General features: G+C 39.1%; 1 protein-coding gene across 4 annotated transcripts in view; it reads right to left on the bottom strand.

Moving 5' to 3' along the window:
* Window positions 1–12,765, bottom strand: part of Pik3c3 (phosphatidylinositol 3-kinase catalytic subunit type 3) — a 117,774-nt gene that overhangs the window by 43,826 nt on the left and 61,183 nt on the right. For all 4 annotated transcript variants that reach the window (XM_045135035.1, XM_045135034.1, XM_045135031.1 and 1 more), the window contains one exon: window positions 11,520–11,607. In XM_045135035.1, coding sequence (XP_044990970.1) covers window positions 11,520–11,607 — 88 coding nt within the window. The remainder of the gene's footprint in view (window positions 1–11,519; window positions 11,608–12,765) is intronic.

Here is a 12,765-nt window from a genome sequence, read left to right on the forward strand (position 1 = left end):
TGTGAATGTGGTCGCCAATGATGGAGGTGCCTCCAAAGCACAGGGCTGAGGTCCATGATGATGAAAGTCCAGGCGGTAAGTACAAAAATTAAGAAACACTTGAAATCGTATTACTAGGACATTCTGAAGAAGAGGAAGAAAGAAAGGAACAATTAGCAGTAATTTCCAAATTTCTGGATTTACAAACAGGTCACTTTATTATAGAATGTTCACAAGAGGCACTGAGATGAAAGCTGTACTCTCAAATATCTGTCAAATATAACATGAGGATCAAGTAGGTATTTGGATACAGAAACCTGAAACTCAGGAGAGACATTGGAGCTGGATACTGCGGTGCCTACAGCTCAGCATAGGGTGAGAGCATACATGGACCACAGAGGGTGCTGGGAATAACATGCACAGTAAAAGGTATTAATGAAGGAGACAGTGAAGGAACAGGCATTGTGGGGAAAAAGATTCCGAGTGCATGCTGTTGTCCAAGCCACAGGAAGAAGTAGCTTCTGAGGATAGCCACTACTTGCAGTGCTGAACTATCCAAAGAACTGAAGAGCACGTGCAAAATGCCAGTCCTCGCCAGCAGCCTGATTCACAAGCCCACCTGCCCGGTGGCTCAGAGAGGCAGGAGCAGAACCAATGTGAGGGGATGCTCCACTCACATTGGCCTCCTTACAAAGTCAGGACACCTGAAGGGGAAGACAGCAGAGACCAGCTGAGCAGCTGCTGAAGGAGATCTAAACAGGACCCACTGAGCAACTCCGGTGCAACTCCAGGCACCCTGCAAATTCTCCCATTCCCCAACCCTCAGGGCCCTGAATTTCCAGAGAACTCATTCACCCCCAGACCACCCAGAAACAAGAGAGATCAAGGTGGGCACTCAGCATTGGTGACATGGGATGCCATCCCAAAAGGTAACAGTGTCAACTCAGAAAGTCAGATACATAGGCCTGCACTGGAAGTGCTAAATCTTTCTCTCCATGTCAGGAAAGGTTATGTATTACATTTGAATGGTATTTTGTGGTTGGTTTTACCATTCTCAAATAAGTTTTATTTTTATTTTATTTATTTTTAATTTTTTTATTGACAACTTCTATAATTGTAAACACTATCTCATGGTAACTAACAGATATAAACAGGACATTTCATCCAAATGCTGTAGAATATACATTTTTTTCAGCAGCGCATGGAACATTCTCTAAAACAGACCATATTTTAGGACACAAAGCAAACCTTAACAAATTTAGGAAAATTGAAATAATTCCTTGCATTCTATCTGACCACAATGGAATCAAGTTACAAATCAATAGCAAGAAAGGCTATAGAGCATACACAAAATCATGGAAACTAAACAATACACTACCAAATGATGAATGGCTCAATGAAGAAATCAAGAAAGAAATCAAAAAAATTCATAGAATCAAATGATAATGAAAACACAACATACCAAAACCTTTGGGACACAATGAAGGCAGTCCTAAGAAGGAAATTTATAACTTTAAGGGCCTATATTAAGAAATTAGAAAGGCCGCAAGTAAACAACTTAATGCTTCACCTTAAGGCCATGGAAAAGAAGAACAAGGCAAACTAAAAATCAGTAAAAAGAAAGAAATAATAAAGATTGGGGTAGAAATTAATGAACTAGAACCCCCCCCAAAAATCCATATAATCAATGAAACAGTTTGTTCTTTGAAAGGATAAATAAGATTGATAAACCCTTAGCAAATCTAACCAAAAGAGAGAAGATAACAAATTAAAAAAAAAAAAAAAAAAAAACAGATGAAAAAAAATACCATTACAACAGATACAAGAGAAATTTTAAAAAAATGATAGGGACATATTATAATAAAATATACTTCACTAAAAGAAATGGATGATTTCCTTGATTTAAATGACCTACCAAAATTAAATCAAGGTGAGATTAACCACTTAAACAGATCTATAACAAGTATGGAGATCCACGCAGTTATAAAAGTCTCCCAACTTAAAAAAAAAAAGCCCAGACTCAGATGGATTAACTGTTGAATTTTATCAGACCTTCTTGGAAGAACTAAGATCAATGCTTCTCAAATGTTATCATAAATTAGAGAAGGAAGGAGTATTACCAAACTCCTCCAATGAAGCCAGCATTACCCTGATACCAAAACCACACAAAGAAAGAACAATAAAAGAAAATTACAGACCAATCTCCTTCATGAACACAAGATGCAAAAATACTCAACAAAATATTGGCAAACAACATACAAGAACATATCAGAAAGATCATTCACCCTGACCAAGTAGGCTTTATCCCAGAGATGCAGGTATGGTTCAACATAAGCAAATCGATAATGATAAATGTAATACAACATATAAATGCACTGAAGGGCAAATTTCACATGAGCATCTCATCAGATGCAGAGAAAGCATTTGACAAAATCCAATGTCTCATCATGATAAAAGTCTACAGAAACTGAGAACAGAAGGAACATGTCTCAACATAATGAAGGCTATTTATGACAAATCTAAGGCCAACATAATAAGTGGAGAAAAAATTGAAGCTTTTCCTCTAAAATCAGGAGCAAGAAAACTTTATCAGCAAATAATTAGAGCCAATAAACACTTACAGCTATGTAGTAGGACATAAATAACCACACAAAAATCAGTAGCCTTCCTATATGCTAACAACAAACACAAAGGATGAAATCAAAGAATCACTCCCACTCACAACTACATCAAAAATAAAATAAAGTACTTTGGAATAAACCTAACTAAGGGAGTGAAGGAACTCTACAATGAAAATGTTAAAACACTCAAGACAGAAATTGCAACAGAAGACACTAGGATATGGAAAGATATCCATTGTCCTTGGATTGGAAGAATCAATATTGAGAAAATGGCAATCTTACTGAAAGCAATCTATATATTTAAGACAACCCCCATCAAAATTCCAATTGCATTCTTCACAGAAATAGAAAAAACAATCCAAAAATTTATTTGGAAGCACAAAAGACCTAGAATATATTAAACATTTTGAGCCACAAAAATAAGGCCGGTTGTATCATCATATTTGATTTTAACCTATACTACAGAGCCATAGTAACAAAAACAGCATGGCACTGGCACAAAAAACAGACATGCAGACCAATGGAACAGAACAGAGGACCTATATGTGAGTCTCTGGGTAGCTACAGTCACCTGATCTTTGACAAAAATACCAAAATTACTCATTGTAGAAAAGACAGCCTCTTCAGCAAATGGTGCCGGGAAAAATGGATATATATCTGCAGAAGGATAAAAACAGAACCTCAGCTCTCTCCACACAAAACTATTAAGTGTAAATGGATCAAAGACCTTAGTATCAGACATGAAAAACTGAAATGGATAAAGGGAAAAAGTAGGGAACCCCTTCAACACATTGGGATTGGCAAAGACTTTCTGAATATAGCCCCAGTTGCTCAGGAAGTAAAACCACTGATCAACCAATGGGACCTCATGAAATTACAAAAGTTTTGTACTACAAAGGACACTGTGAACACAGCAAAGACTCAACCTACAGAATGGAAGAAAATCTTTGCCAGCTACACAGCTTTAGTATCTAGGATATACAAAGAACTCAAAAGCCTAAATTAAAAAATCAAACAACCCACAAAATGGGCTAAGGAACTACATACAGAGTTCTCAAAAGAAGAAATACAGATGGCACATAAACATGTAAAAAGTGTTCTACATCTCTAGCCATCAGGGAAATGCAGATTAAAACCACACTGAAATGCCATCTCACTCCTGTCAGAATGGCTACCATCATGAAAACAAATGACAATAAATGCTAGCAAGAATGTGGAAAAAGAGGAACCCTTCTACACTGTTGGTGGGAATGTAATCTGGTACAACTATTGTGGAAATCAGTGTAGAAGTTACCGAGACAGCTAAAAATAGATGTATCATATAACCCAGCTACACCACTCCTAGGCATATATCCTAAGGACTCGTCTCACTATTTTAGAGATATTTGCCCAACCACGTTTATTGCACTCTTTAACAAGAGCTAGGAAATGGAACAAGCCTAGATGTCCCTCAACTGATGAGTGGATAATGCAGATGTGCACATTTATACAAGGGAGTTCTATTCAGAGGTACAGAAAAGTGAAATTATAAAATTTGCAGGAAAATGGATGGATCTGGAAAGGATTATACTCAGTGAGCTAACTCAGGCCCAGAAAGCCAAATGTCACGTTCTCTTTCATAAGTGGATCCTAGCTACGAATGATTGGACTTCTATGTGAATTGGAATAAAACTCAGTGACAGAGGCTAGTAAGCTAGAAAGGGATATAAAGGGAATAGAAAGGGAGAGGGGACCTAATAAGATGGTACTGTATATATGTAAGTAGAAAAACAGATTAATGGGGGTGAAAATGCCTAAGCGAAGGCAGAGGAAAATACTGATTAAAGAAAAAGTGGTGGGAGGGTTAATCAAAATCTAGGAGGGTATGAATAAGTTATATGGAAACCTACTTTTTTGGACAATGGAACACCCAGAAGCCATAGACTGTTACTAGAAAATTTTCAGTGTCAGCAATGGGACACCTTCCAGTGGGTTGTTCTCCAGGGAAGTGCCTGATACCCCTAAAACATTACAGGCCATTGCTGAAGATCTTAGTTTCCCACCAGGAATAGATACTGCTGAAAACTCACATACTTGGGCTGCAAAGTCCTGTTAGAGCTGAGCTGAAAACTTCCTCCATGTAGACCAGCTGGCAGAAAGCTGGAAAAAGCTGTGCTGCAAGCAGTTCAATGGGAGAGAAATCACCAATGGAGGTACTAAGCTATAAGCCTTAAATTTGGCTACCCAGGCCAAATGAGTCAGCAGGTGCAACACTGGCAAGTCTGTTATGGGGCAAACCAACCACTCTCTCATCAAACTGGAGGCCTGCTCCATATCCTGCTTATGCCTGATACTGAAAGCCTGTAACAGGGGAAGTCATGATCCCTAGAGGTGTAATGTCTGCTAGTATCTGGCTAAATGTATATACTATGCTCATTAAACTGCCAAGTAAGTACTCTCTTAACGTATATATACATATATTAATGCTACTCTCACTTTTGGTTAGAGAAGCTTCTCTTTACAGTGACAGTGACCTTGAGATGACTCAGAAAGCACCAAGGTGCTTAGAGGAAGTGACACAGGAGTGCTCACTGAAACATATCTATCACACTTTCTATGGCTCAGTATCCACTCTGGAAGATGTGGCAGGAAGAATGTAAGAGCCAAAAGAAGGGTAGGACTCCTTCCAATGTGTTCCCCCAGACACAAAAAAGCCTGAATATCCATGACCTTGCAGTACCTGACACTACCTACAAAAGATCATTATAATAGGAGGCCAAGATGATGACATCAAAATAAAGGAGACTGGTTGAGAGGAAGAAGGGGTATGATGGAGAATAGAGTTGCAAAGGCAAAAGGGTGGGGGGGAATCACCATGGGTTATTGTCTATAATTATGGAAGTTGTCAATAAAAGAATAAATTAAAAAGAAAACATGCCAGTCCTTTAGGAGCCTAGCAAGTCCCAAGCAAAAGCCAAAATGATGTTTTTTAAAGACTGCAAAGGACGGACAGAGCCAGGATATGTCAGTGGCTCTTAAAGTTTGATTATGAGACAACTCAGTACCTAGATGCCACATGTAAGGGAAGGGGGACCAAAAGAATGGTTTCTTTCTCTGCTTTTTTTTTTTTCCCTTTTGGTTTTGGTTTTTAGAAGTAGCATCTTACTCTAGCCCAGGATGACCTGAATTCACTATGTAGTTTCAGGGTGGCCTGGAACTCATGGTGATCCCCTGACCTCTGCCTCCCAAGTGCTGGGATTAAAGGCATGCATCACCATGCCTGGCTTCTTTCTCTGACTTTTTAAGATGATGGACATTAACTTATATCAAGATACTTCCATAGGAAAGAAAAGAACTAATCTTTAAGGGGAGCTATAATTTTTCTGTGTAAGAAAATAGAAGGAAAGGTTGGGGAAGGGATTCATGTCTGCAAGTATGAAAGGGTGGAGAGGGATTCACATCAACAAATGTACCATTTGTTTTACCACTGAGGCTTCAGTGGGCCAAAGTGCCACCTGGAGACTGGGAGGTAGATGATATGAGCAAGGTAGAAATACAGGCAGATATCACTGCAAAGCATGGAGGTCAACCCACCAAGAGCAGCTGAGATGGCAAACTGCCCAGTCTCACCTGTGGTCTGAGATGGTGAATTTATAATGACACTAAGATGCTGTGCTGTTTTCCATTAGCAACATTCATGCATGGAGATGTTAGTAACTAATTAGGCTTATGGAGATTTGAGATTCAGCCAGGGAATGAAGGTTAGGCATGAAGAGTCCTCAGAAGAATGGAGACATGGAGAGGATACATAAGAAGATAACAGGAGGGGAATGTGACTAACACATAATTTTTCACAAAGTACTTATTTTTTAAAAATGAATGACGAGAGTGATGAGGCACAGCATGAAAGCTTCACTTACGAGAAAAGTGAACACTGAGGAGAAGAAGGCAAAGAACAGGAGAGTTACCAATGGGTCAGGTTTCAATGCACTATCAAGGTAAGAAGTTGTCACATGGAGAAGTACTGATGCTTTCAGGAGTGTTAACTGGAGATGAATGTGTGTTTTTGGCACTTGCAAGTGAAGCCTAAGGATTCTCCAGGTCCCAAGTAAGCCAGATGCACAAGGTGACACATGCGTCTGGAGTTCGTTTACAGTGACTGGAGGCCCTGGTGTGCACCCACTTTCTCTCTGTGTCTCTCTCTCTCTCCCTCCTCCCCCAGCTCCCCATCTCTAAGACATAGATTAAAAAAAATTAAAAAGAAAATAGATTTCCAAGTTCAGAAGAAAATTCCTTTTCTTTTATTTCTTTTTGCAGTGCTGGGGATGGAAGCCAGGACCTCACACATGCTAGTCAACTGTACTACTGAGATCTATCTAGCTTTGGTCCCTAGAGATTTTTCTTAGATCTATACCTTAAATATGCAACAAAATCCAATAAAGAACTCCTCAATGATACAGCCATGGAGTAAGTGGAAGGTATGAGTTCAAAGGAAGAATCTAGGCATGGAGCTCATCTTCTCACTGTGTCAAGATCATGATATTCTTGTACAGGTGCCCACACTGAATAGATTTTATCTGAAATTACAATTTTTCTATAAAGACTTATTTATTGAGCACAAATATTGAGAAAATAAAATTTTAAATTATATAGCAAGAACTATATATTATAAATTTTTAATAACTTTATTCAATTATTTGCATGAAGGGAGATAAAGAGAGAGGCAGAAAGATTGGGGGGGAATGGGTACACCAGGACTTCTTACTACTACAAACTAATTCCAGATGCATGTGCCACTTTGTACATCTGGCTTATGTGGGTACTTAGGAACTGAACCTGGGCCATCAAGCTTTGCAAGCAAGTGCTTTAACCACAGAGCCATCTCTCCAGCCCTTGTATTATAAGTGTTTAAAAATCAGTTTGGATGACTTATGCGTAACAATTTTAAAACAACAGAAAATAAAAAGATTAGTTTTGTTTAAAAAAAAACCGCACATTTTGGAGAGATATCAGAAGAAACAGTAGATACAGCTAACTTCAGAGGTAAATCTCTCCAAATATCTTCCAAAAACATAAAATAACAATACCTCATCATCTCATTTGGAAGTAAACAAGACAGAACTAAATCACTGGATAAGGATGACAGTCTCATGGTGGCTTCAATGTTCTTCTTGGGAAAAGGAGGTTGATGCTGACAATAAGAAGTGAAATTCAATAGAACATAGATTAAAACATCTCAGGAAGGGCTTGAGGGATGGCTTAGAAGAGAAGGTGCTTGCCTGCAAAGCCAAAGGACCTAGGTTCGATTCCCCAGGACCCATGTAAGCCAGATGCACAAGGTGGCGCCTGGGTCGGGAGTTCATTTGCAGCAGCTAGAGGCCCTGGAGTGCCCATGTTCTCTCTCATAAATAAATAAATAAAAACATGTAAGGTACTTAGTAAAAGGAATAAGAAAGATAGTATAATCTATAAACTGGGGTAGGAAAATGGATCTAGCTGAAGACATAAGGACAAAATAGGTATTTACATATTCATAGGAAGGACTAGAAGGCACTAAGTAGAATAGTGGGACAAACCCAAACCCAGCAAGGCTACAGTAAGAAGTTGGCAGAAGTTCTTACTTAGACAAATTTAGCTGGCATTTTAGAGGTAAGCCAGAAACATAAGGTCTCAAAAATATGGGAAAGGATCAAAAATGACCAGTGAACACAAGTAAAGAAAAAGTTCTGAGAACAAAAAAAAAAAGATCATTAGATACAGAGAGGGTGACCATGTGGTGTCAGATCAGTGGACACAGAGAGGGTGACCACATGGTGTCAGATCAGTGGACACAGACAGGGTGACCACGTGATGTCAGACCAGTAGATGGAGAGAAGGCAACCATGTGGTGCCAGATCATCAGAGGATGAACACATGATGTCAGATCATTGGATACAGGTAGAGTGACCACGTAGCATTAGAAGATCCAAATCACTGCAAATCACTTAATAAGGAAGCACCAGTATATTTCAAAGAAAGACCAACAGATCCACACCTAGAAAACTCATGATTTCCTCATCACACAGAGCAATTTTAACTCAGTTCTGTCAGGGAGACAAGAGAAGAAACTTAAGGAAAGAAAGAGTTAAGGACAGTGTAATCTTGCTCTATGCAATGTGTACTATGCAGTTCCCAACAGGAACTGGCACACCTTCTTGTCAAAAACTCTTTGTACTTGTAAAAGATGAAACAAATCTAGGCAATGAGAAGTAAGATTCTACCATTTGGCTTGACAGACATAATGGTATTCTAAATGCCAAAAGAGAAACAACAAAGGTCATAAATAAGACACAGCTGAGGTGTGGAGGAGAAAAGACTATGTATCTCAAGCAAGAATAAAAAGACATGGAATTCAGCTGAAGTGAATATTAACTTCAAGTAATGATTGCTTGCTCAATATTCCTTCTCTGGGGTTGAGGAATAAGGAGGGAATATGCTCAAGACAACTCCCACGTATGTGGGACAGCTGGATTATCTGAACCCTGTAAGTAGCTACTAGTCAAGAAGAGTTTTGATGGGTTACAAGAGAAATATGAGGATTAAATAAAAATTGTTTTGAATGCTAGGTAGTAAGTAAAATGATATTCTGATCACAACTTTTAAACTCCACTCACTTTATATCATTTCTGGTATCAACCACCAGTTGTTTAAACCTCCTTGAATTATTTTACTAGTTTTCAATGAAAACATATTTAATACAAAAACCAACAGTCCTTCATGACTGACCACCTACTTCCCATCCCCTCTCAGTTTTCTCGCATGCTCATCTTTGCTCATTCCTCAGCTAGGCACTGGCTTCTGTTCCCCAAACACATAATTGAACTCTGGCTTTTGACATCTTTACAATCATTTTATCCTTCCCTCTTCCTAGAACACCCTTCTCTCTGCTTGCACACCGTTCCTCTACCTACAACACCCTTCTCTCACCTAGAACACCCTGCCCTCTACAACACCTCGACCTACAACACCATTTCCTCTGCCTACAACATGCTTCCCTGATAATCACACCACTTGTTCCTCAGTGCTTCATCTTTTTCAGGGAAAACTTCCCACACTGATCAGTATAACCAGCCAGCCATACACAGTGCTCCTCTATGTCCCCTCTGAATTCGCTTTCTCCATCATCAATAGACGTATTTACTCATGTCTACTGTGCTACCAGAAGGTAAGCACCATGATGACAGCGACTAAAACAGCTCCATTTTCTGCTACATCAATCTTAGCACCCCACCCCTACCCAACAGTTGCTGGTACAACAGAAGAACTCCAAAAATATGTGTGTCACTGAATCAGCAAATCAAGGTCTGAGTTTTGAAAAGGCAAAGCAATTAGCTTGTGTCAGAAGGACATCTTTAAGGGCTAACCAAAGGATTCCATATTACAGTTAAATATTCCTATTCTGTAAAAAAAAACAGGCAAATGCAACCTTAGTAAGTAATTAATGGTAAAAGATCCACTTAGCCATTAACATTAAACCATAAATCTGACCGAAAGCAATACACAATTAGACAGTCATTTGAACTTTTTCGTATCAGAGCATACTTTATTTATTCTTAACATCTGGGGTACAAAAGACTCAACTTAAAAATCTCAACAAATTCAACAAGTACAAGATCAGCTTTTACAAATTTACTTCAATTTTTTTGTTTGTTGGTTTGTTGTTGTTGTTGTTGTTCAGAGTAACTCTACCCTATAAGAGCTACTTTACCTAAAAAATGAGGTAATCTACCACTACGGAGGCAGAGATTGGAGGATCACCTTGAGTTTAAGGCCAGCCTGGTACTACAGAGTGAGTTTCAGGGCTCCAGGTCAGCATAGGTTAAAGTAAAACCCTACCTTGAAAACAATTTTTTTTTAAGTACAATTAAAAACATACACATGTGGGCTGGAAAGACAGCGCTGGGTAAGGCACTGGCTTGCCTGCAAAACCTAACTACCCAGTTCCACTTCCCTGGTACCCATGTAAAGCCAGATGCAAAAAGGAACACATGTATCTGGACTTCATTTTCAGTAGTAGAGGCTCTGGTGTGCCCATTCTGTGTGTTCTACCTCTCAATGTTTACAAATAAATAAATGTATTTTTTTTAAACACAAACAAAAAGAAAGCAAGGGATGACCACACATTTGTAATCTCAGTCCTTGGTGGGAGGGGCAGAGACTAGAAAGAGGACTTAGTCGTCAGGGGTGAGTAGCAGCTCTGGAGACAGAGAGAGCAAGATCCTGTCTTAAGCGTATTACTGGATGAGTGATCAGAGAACGCTTGACACTCTCTTCTCTCTTGGCATCCTCATGCATACACAACACATGCAAAAAACAATCTGCCTACTCTTTAGAACTAGTCAAACATTCCTACAGTATAATCACAAATACAGAGAATTGTAGAAATGTTCTTAAACACATTAATAATGGATAGTCTGAGATTTCCAAATAAAACATTTAAGCTTGTTACCTTCTCATATTAAATGTGAATTCATTCATCTGCCCACAGCAACAACTAAATGACTGGCATTGAGCATTTTCTGGCACATTATATGAAGGGAGAAAGTCAAAAAATATGCATTATAAAGCAAGTTCTTTAATAAAGTTATAATGTTTAGTTTATTTCTTTCTTTTCTTTTCTTTTCTTTTCTTTTCTTTTCTTTTCTTTTCTTTTCTTTTGGTTTTTTGAGGTAGGGTCTCACTCTGGCTCAGGCTGACCTGGAATTCACTTTGTAGTCTCAGGGTGGCCTCGAACTCATGGCAATCCTCCTACCTCTGCCTCCCAAGTGCTGGGATTAAAGGCGTGTGCCACCACGCCCAGCCAAATGTTTAGTTTATTAATCAAAATCAAGGTTTTAAAGACCAACCAAAAATGTTGGTTTGGTCAGGTTCCTCCCACAGCTTGCAAACCTTTGTACTTACCTCTAGACTTTCCCCATCTGAAGCTTCTTTTGTTTTAGATGCAGGAGGAGAAGACACTGGAGGAAGAGGGCTGGTTATAATTTGGGAGCTGAAACAGTAAGGGAGAGATGAGAGAGCTGAAAAAACATGTCTAAAGGGAAACACCTTGTAAATCAGAGCTTGTGCACTATGGTGGTGCCTGGTGAGCATGGTATGAAATGCCACTGTGTTCTCAGAATGTGTCCACAGCCTTACAAGTTATGCTAAAGTGTGGAGGATTGTCCACATCTTTTTTAACTTTTATTTTGATTGTTTTCTTTTTGTTTTAATTTTTGCAACAGTCTCATGTATCCCATGATGGACTCTGTATGTATCCACCAATGATCATGAACTTCTAATCTTTCTGCCTTTACCTCCCAAGCACTAGACTGACAGGCTTGTGCCACCATACAGAACTTTTCACAGGCTTTAACAGGGACTGTGGGATTCTCTCTGCCATGTCTGCTTTGATTTTAAGAAGCTCGCCTAACATTAAACCTGCAATTTTCAACAATATTTAGTCATGAGACCACTGTACCATTTCCTTACCTTTTTAGGAGTCACAGAAACTAAGTAATCAGTGGACTGAAGTTTGGAAAACACTGGGTTTTAGTTTTCAGCCTGTCATAAACTCCTGGATATATTTCCTAATCAGGCTTTCTTGGTGGCTTAGGTAAATAGTGTGTGAGAGGCATGACTTAAGAGGGAAGGCCTCCAATGCACAGATAGTAAGAAAACACAAGGAGTCTCACCTAAAAACAGAAAATAGCTTGGGAAAGCAAAAATGGTATTTTCTTGCTTCTCAGCACATCATCAAACATCCCAAAGAAAAATTAGCATTATCATAAAGAAAAATTCACAATTCAATGCTGGGCACATGTCATAAATGAACCTATTGGGCTAACTCAGAAAACCTAAATTCAGACCTGGTTACCTTTAGCCTTTCACAAAACTGTTTTAAGAAACCAAGCATTAGCTTTTTCATATAAGTTCTATTTCAAAATTTTAAGATTTGGGGCTGGAGAAATGGCTTAGTGTTTAAGAGCTTGCCTGTGAAGCCTAAGGACCCCGGTTCAAGGCTCTATTCCCCAGGACCCATGTTAGCCAGATGCACAAGGGGGCGCACACATCTGGAGTTCGTTTGCAGTGGCTGGAAGCCCAGGTGCACCCAATTTCTCTCTCTTCTCTCTCTCTGTCTTTCTCTCTGTGTCTGTCGCTCTCAAATAAA

Source organism: Jaculus jaculus, chromosome 15 (assembly GCF_020740685.1).
Source record: "Jaculus jaculus isolate mJacJac1 chromosome 15, mJacJac1.mat.Y.cur, whole genome shotgun sequence".
NCBI classification, from domain to species: domain Eukaryota; kingdom Metazoa; phylum Chordata; class Mammalia; order Rodentia; family Dipodidae; genus Jaculus; species Jaculus jaculus.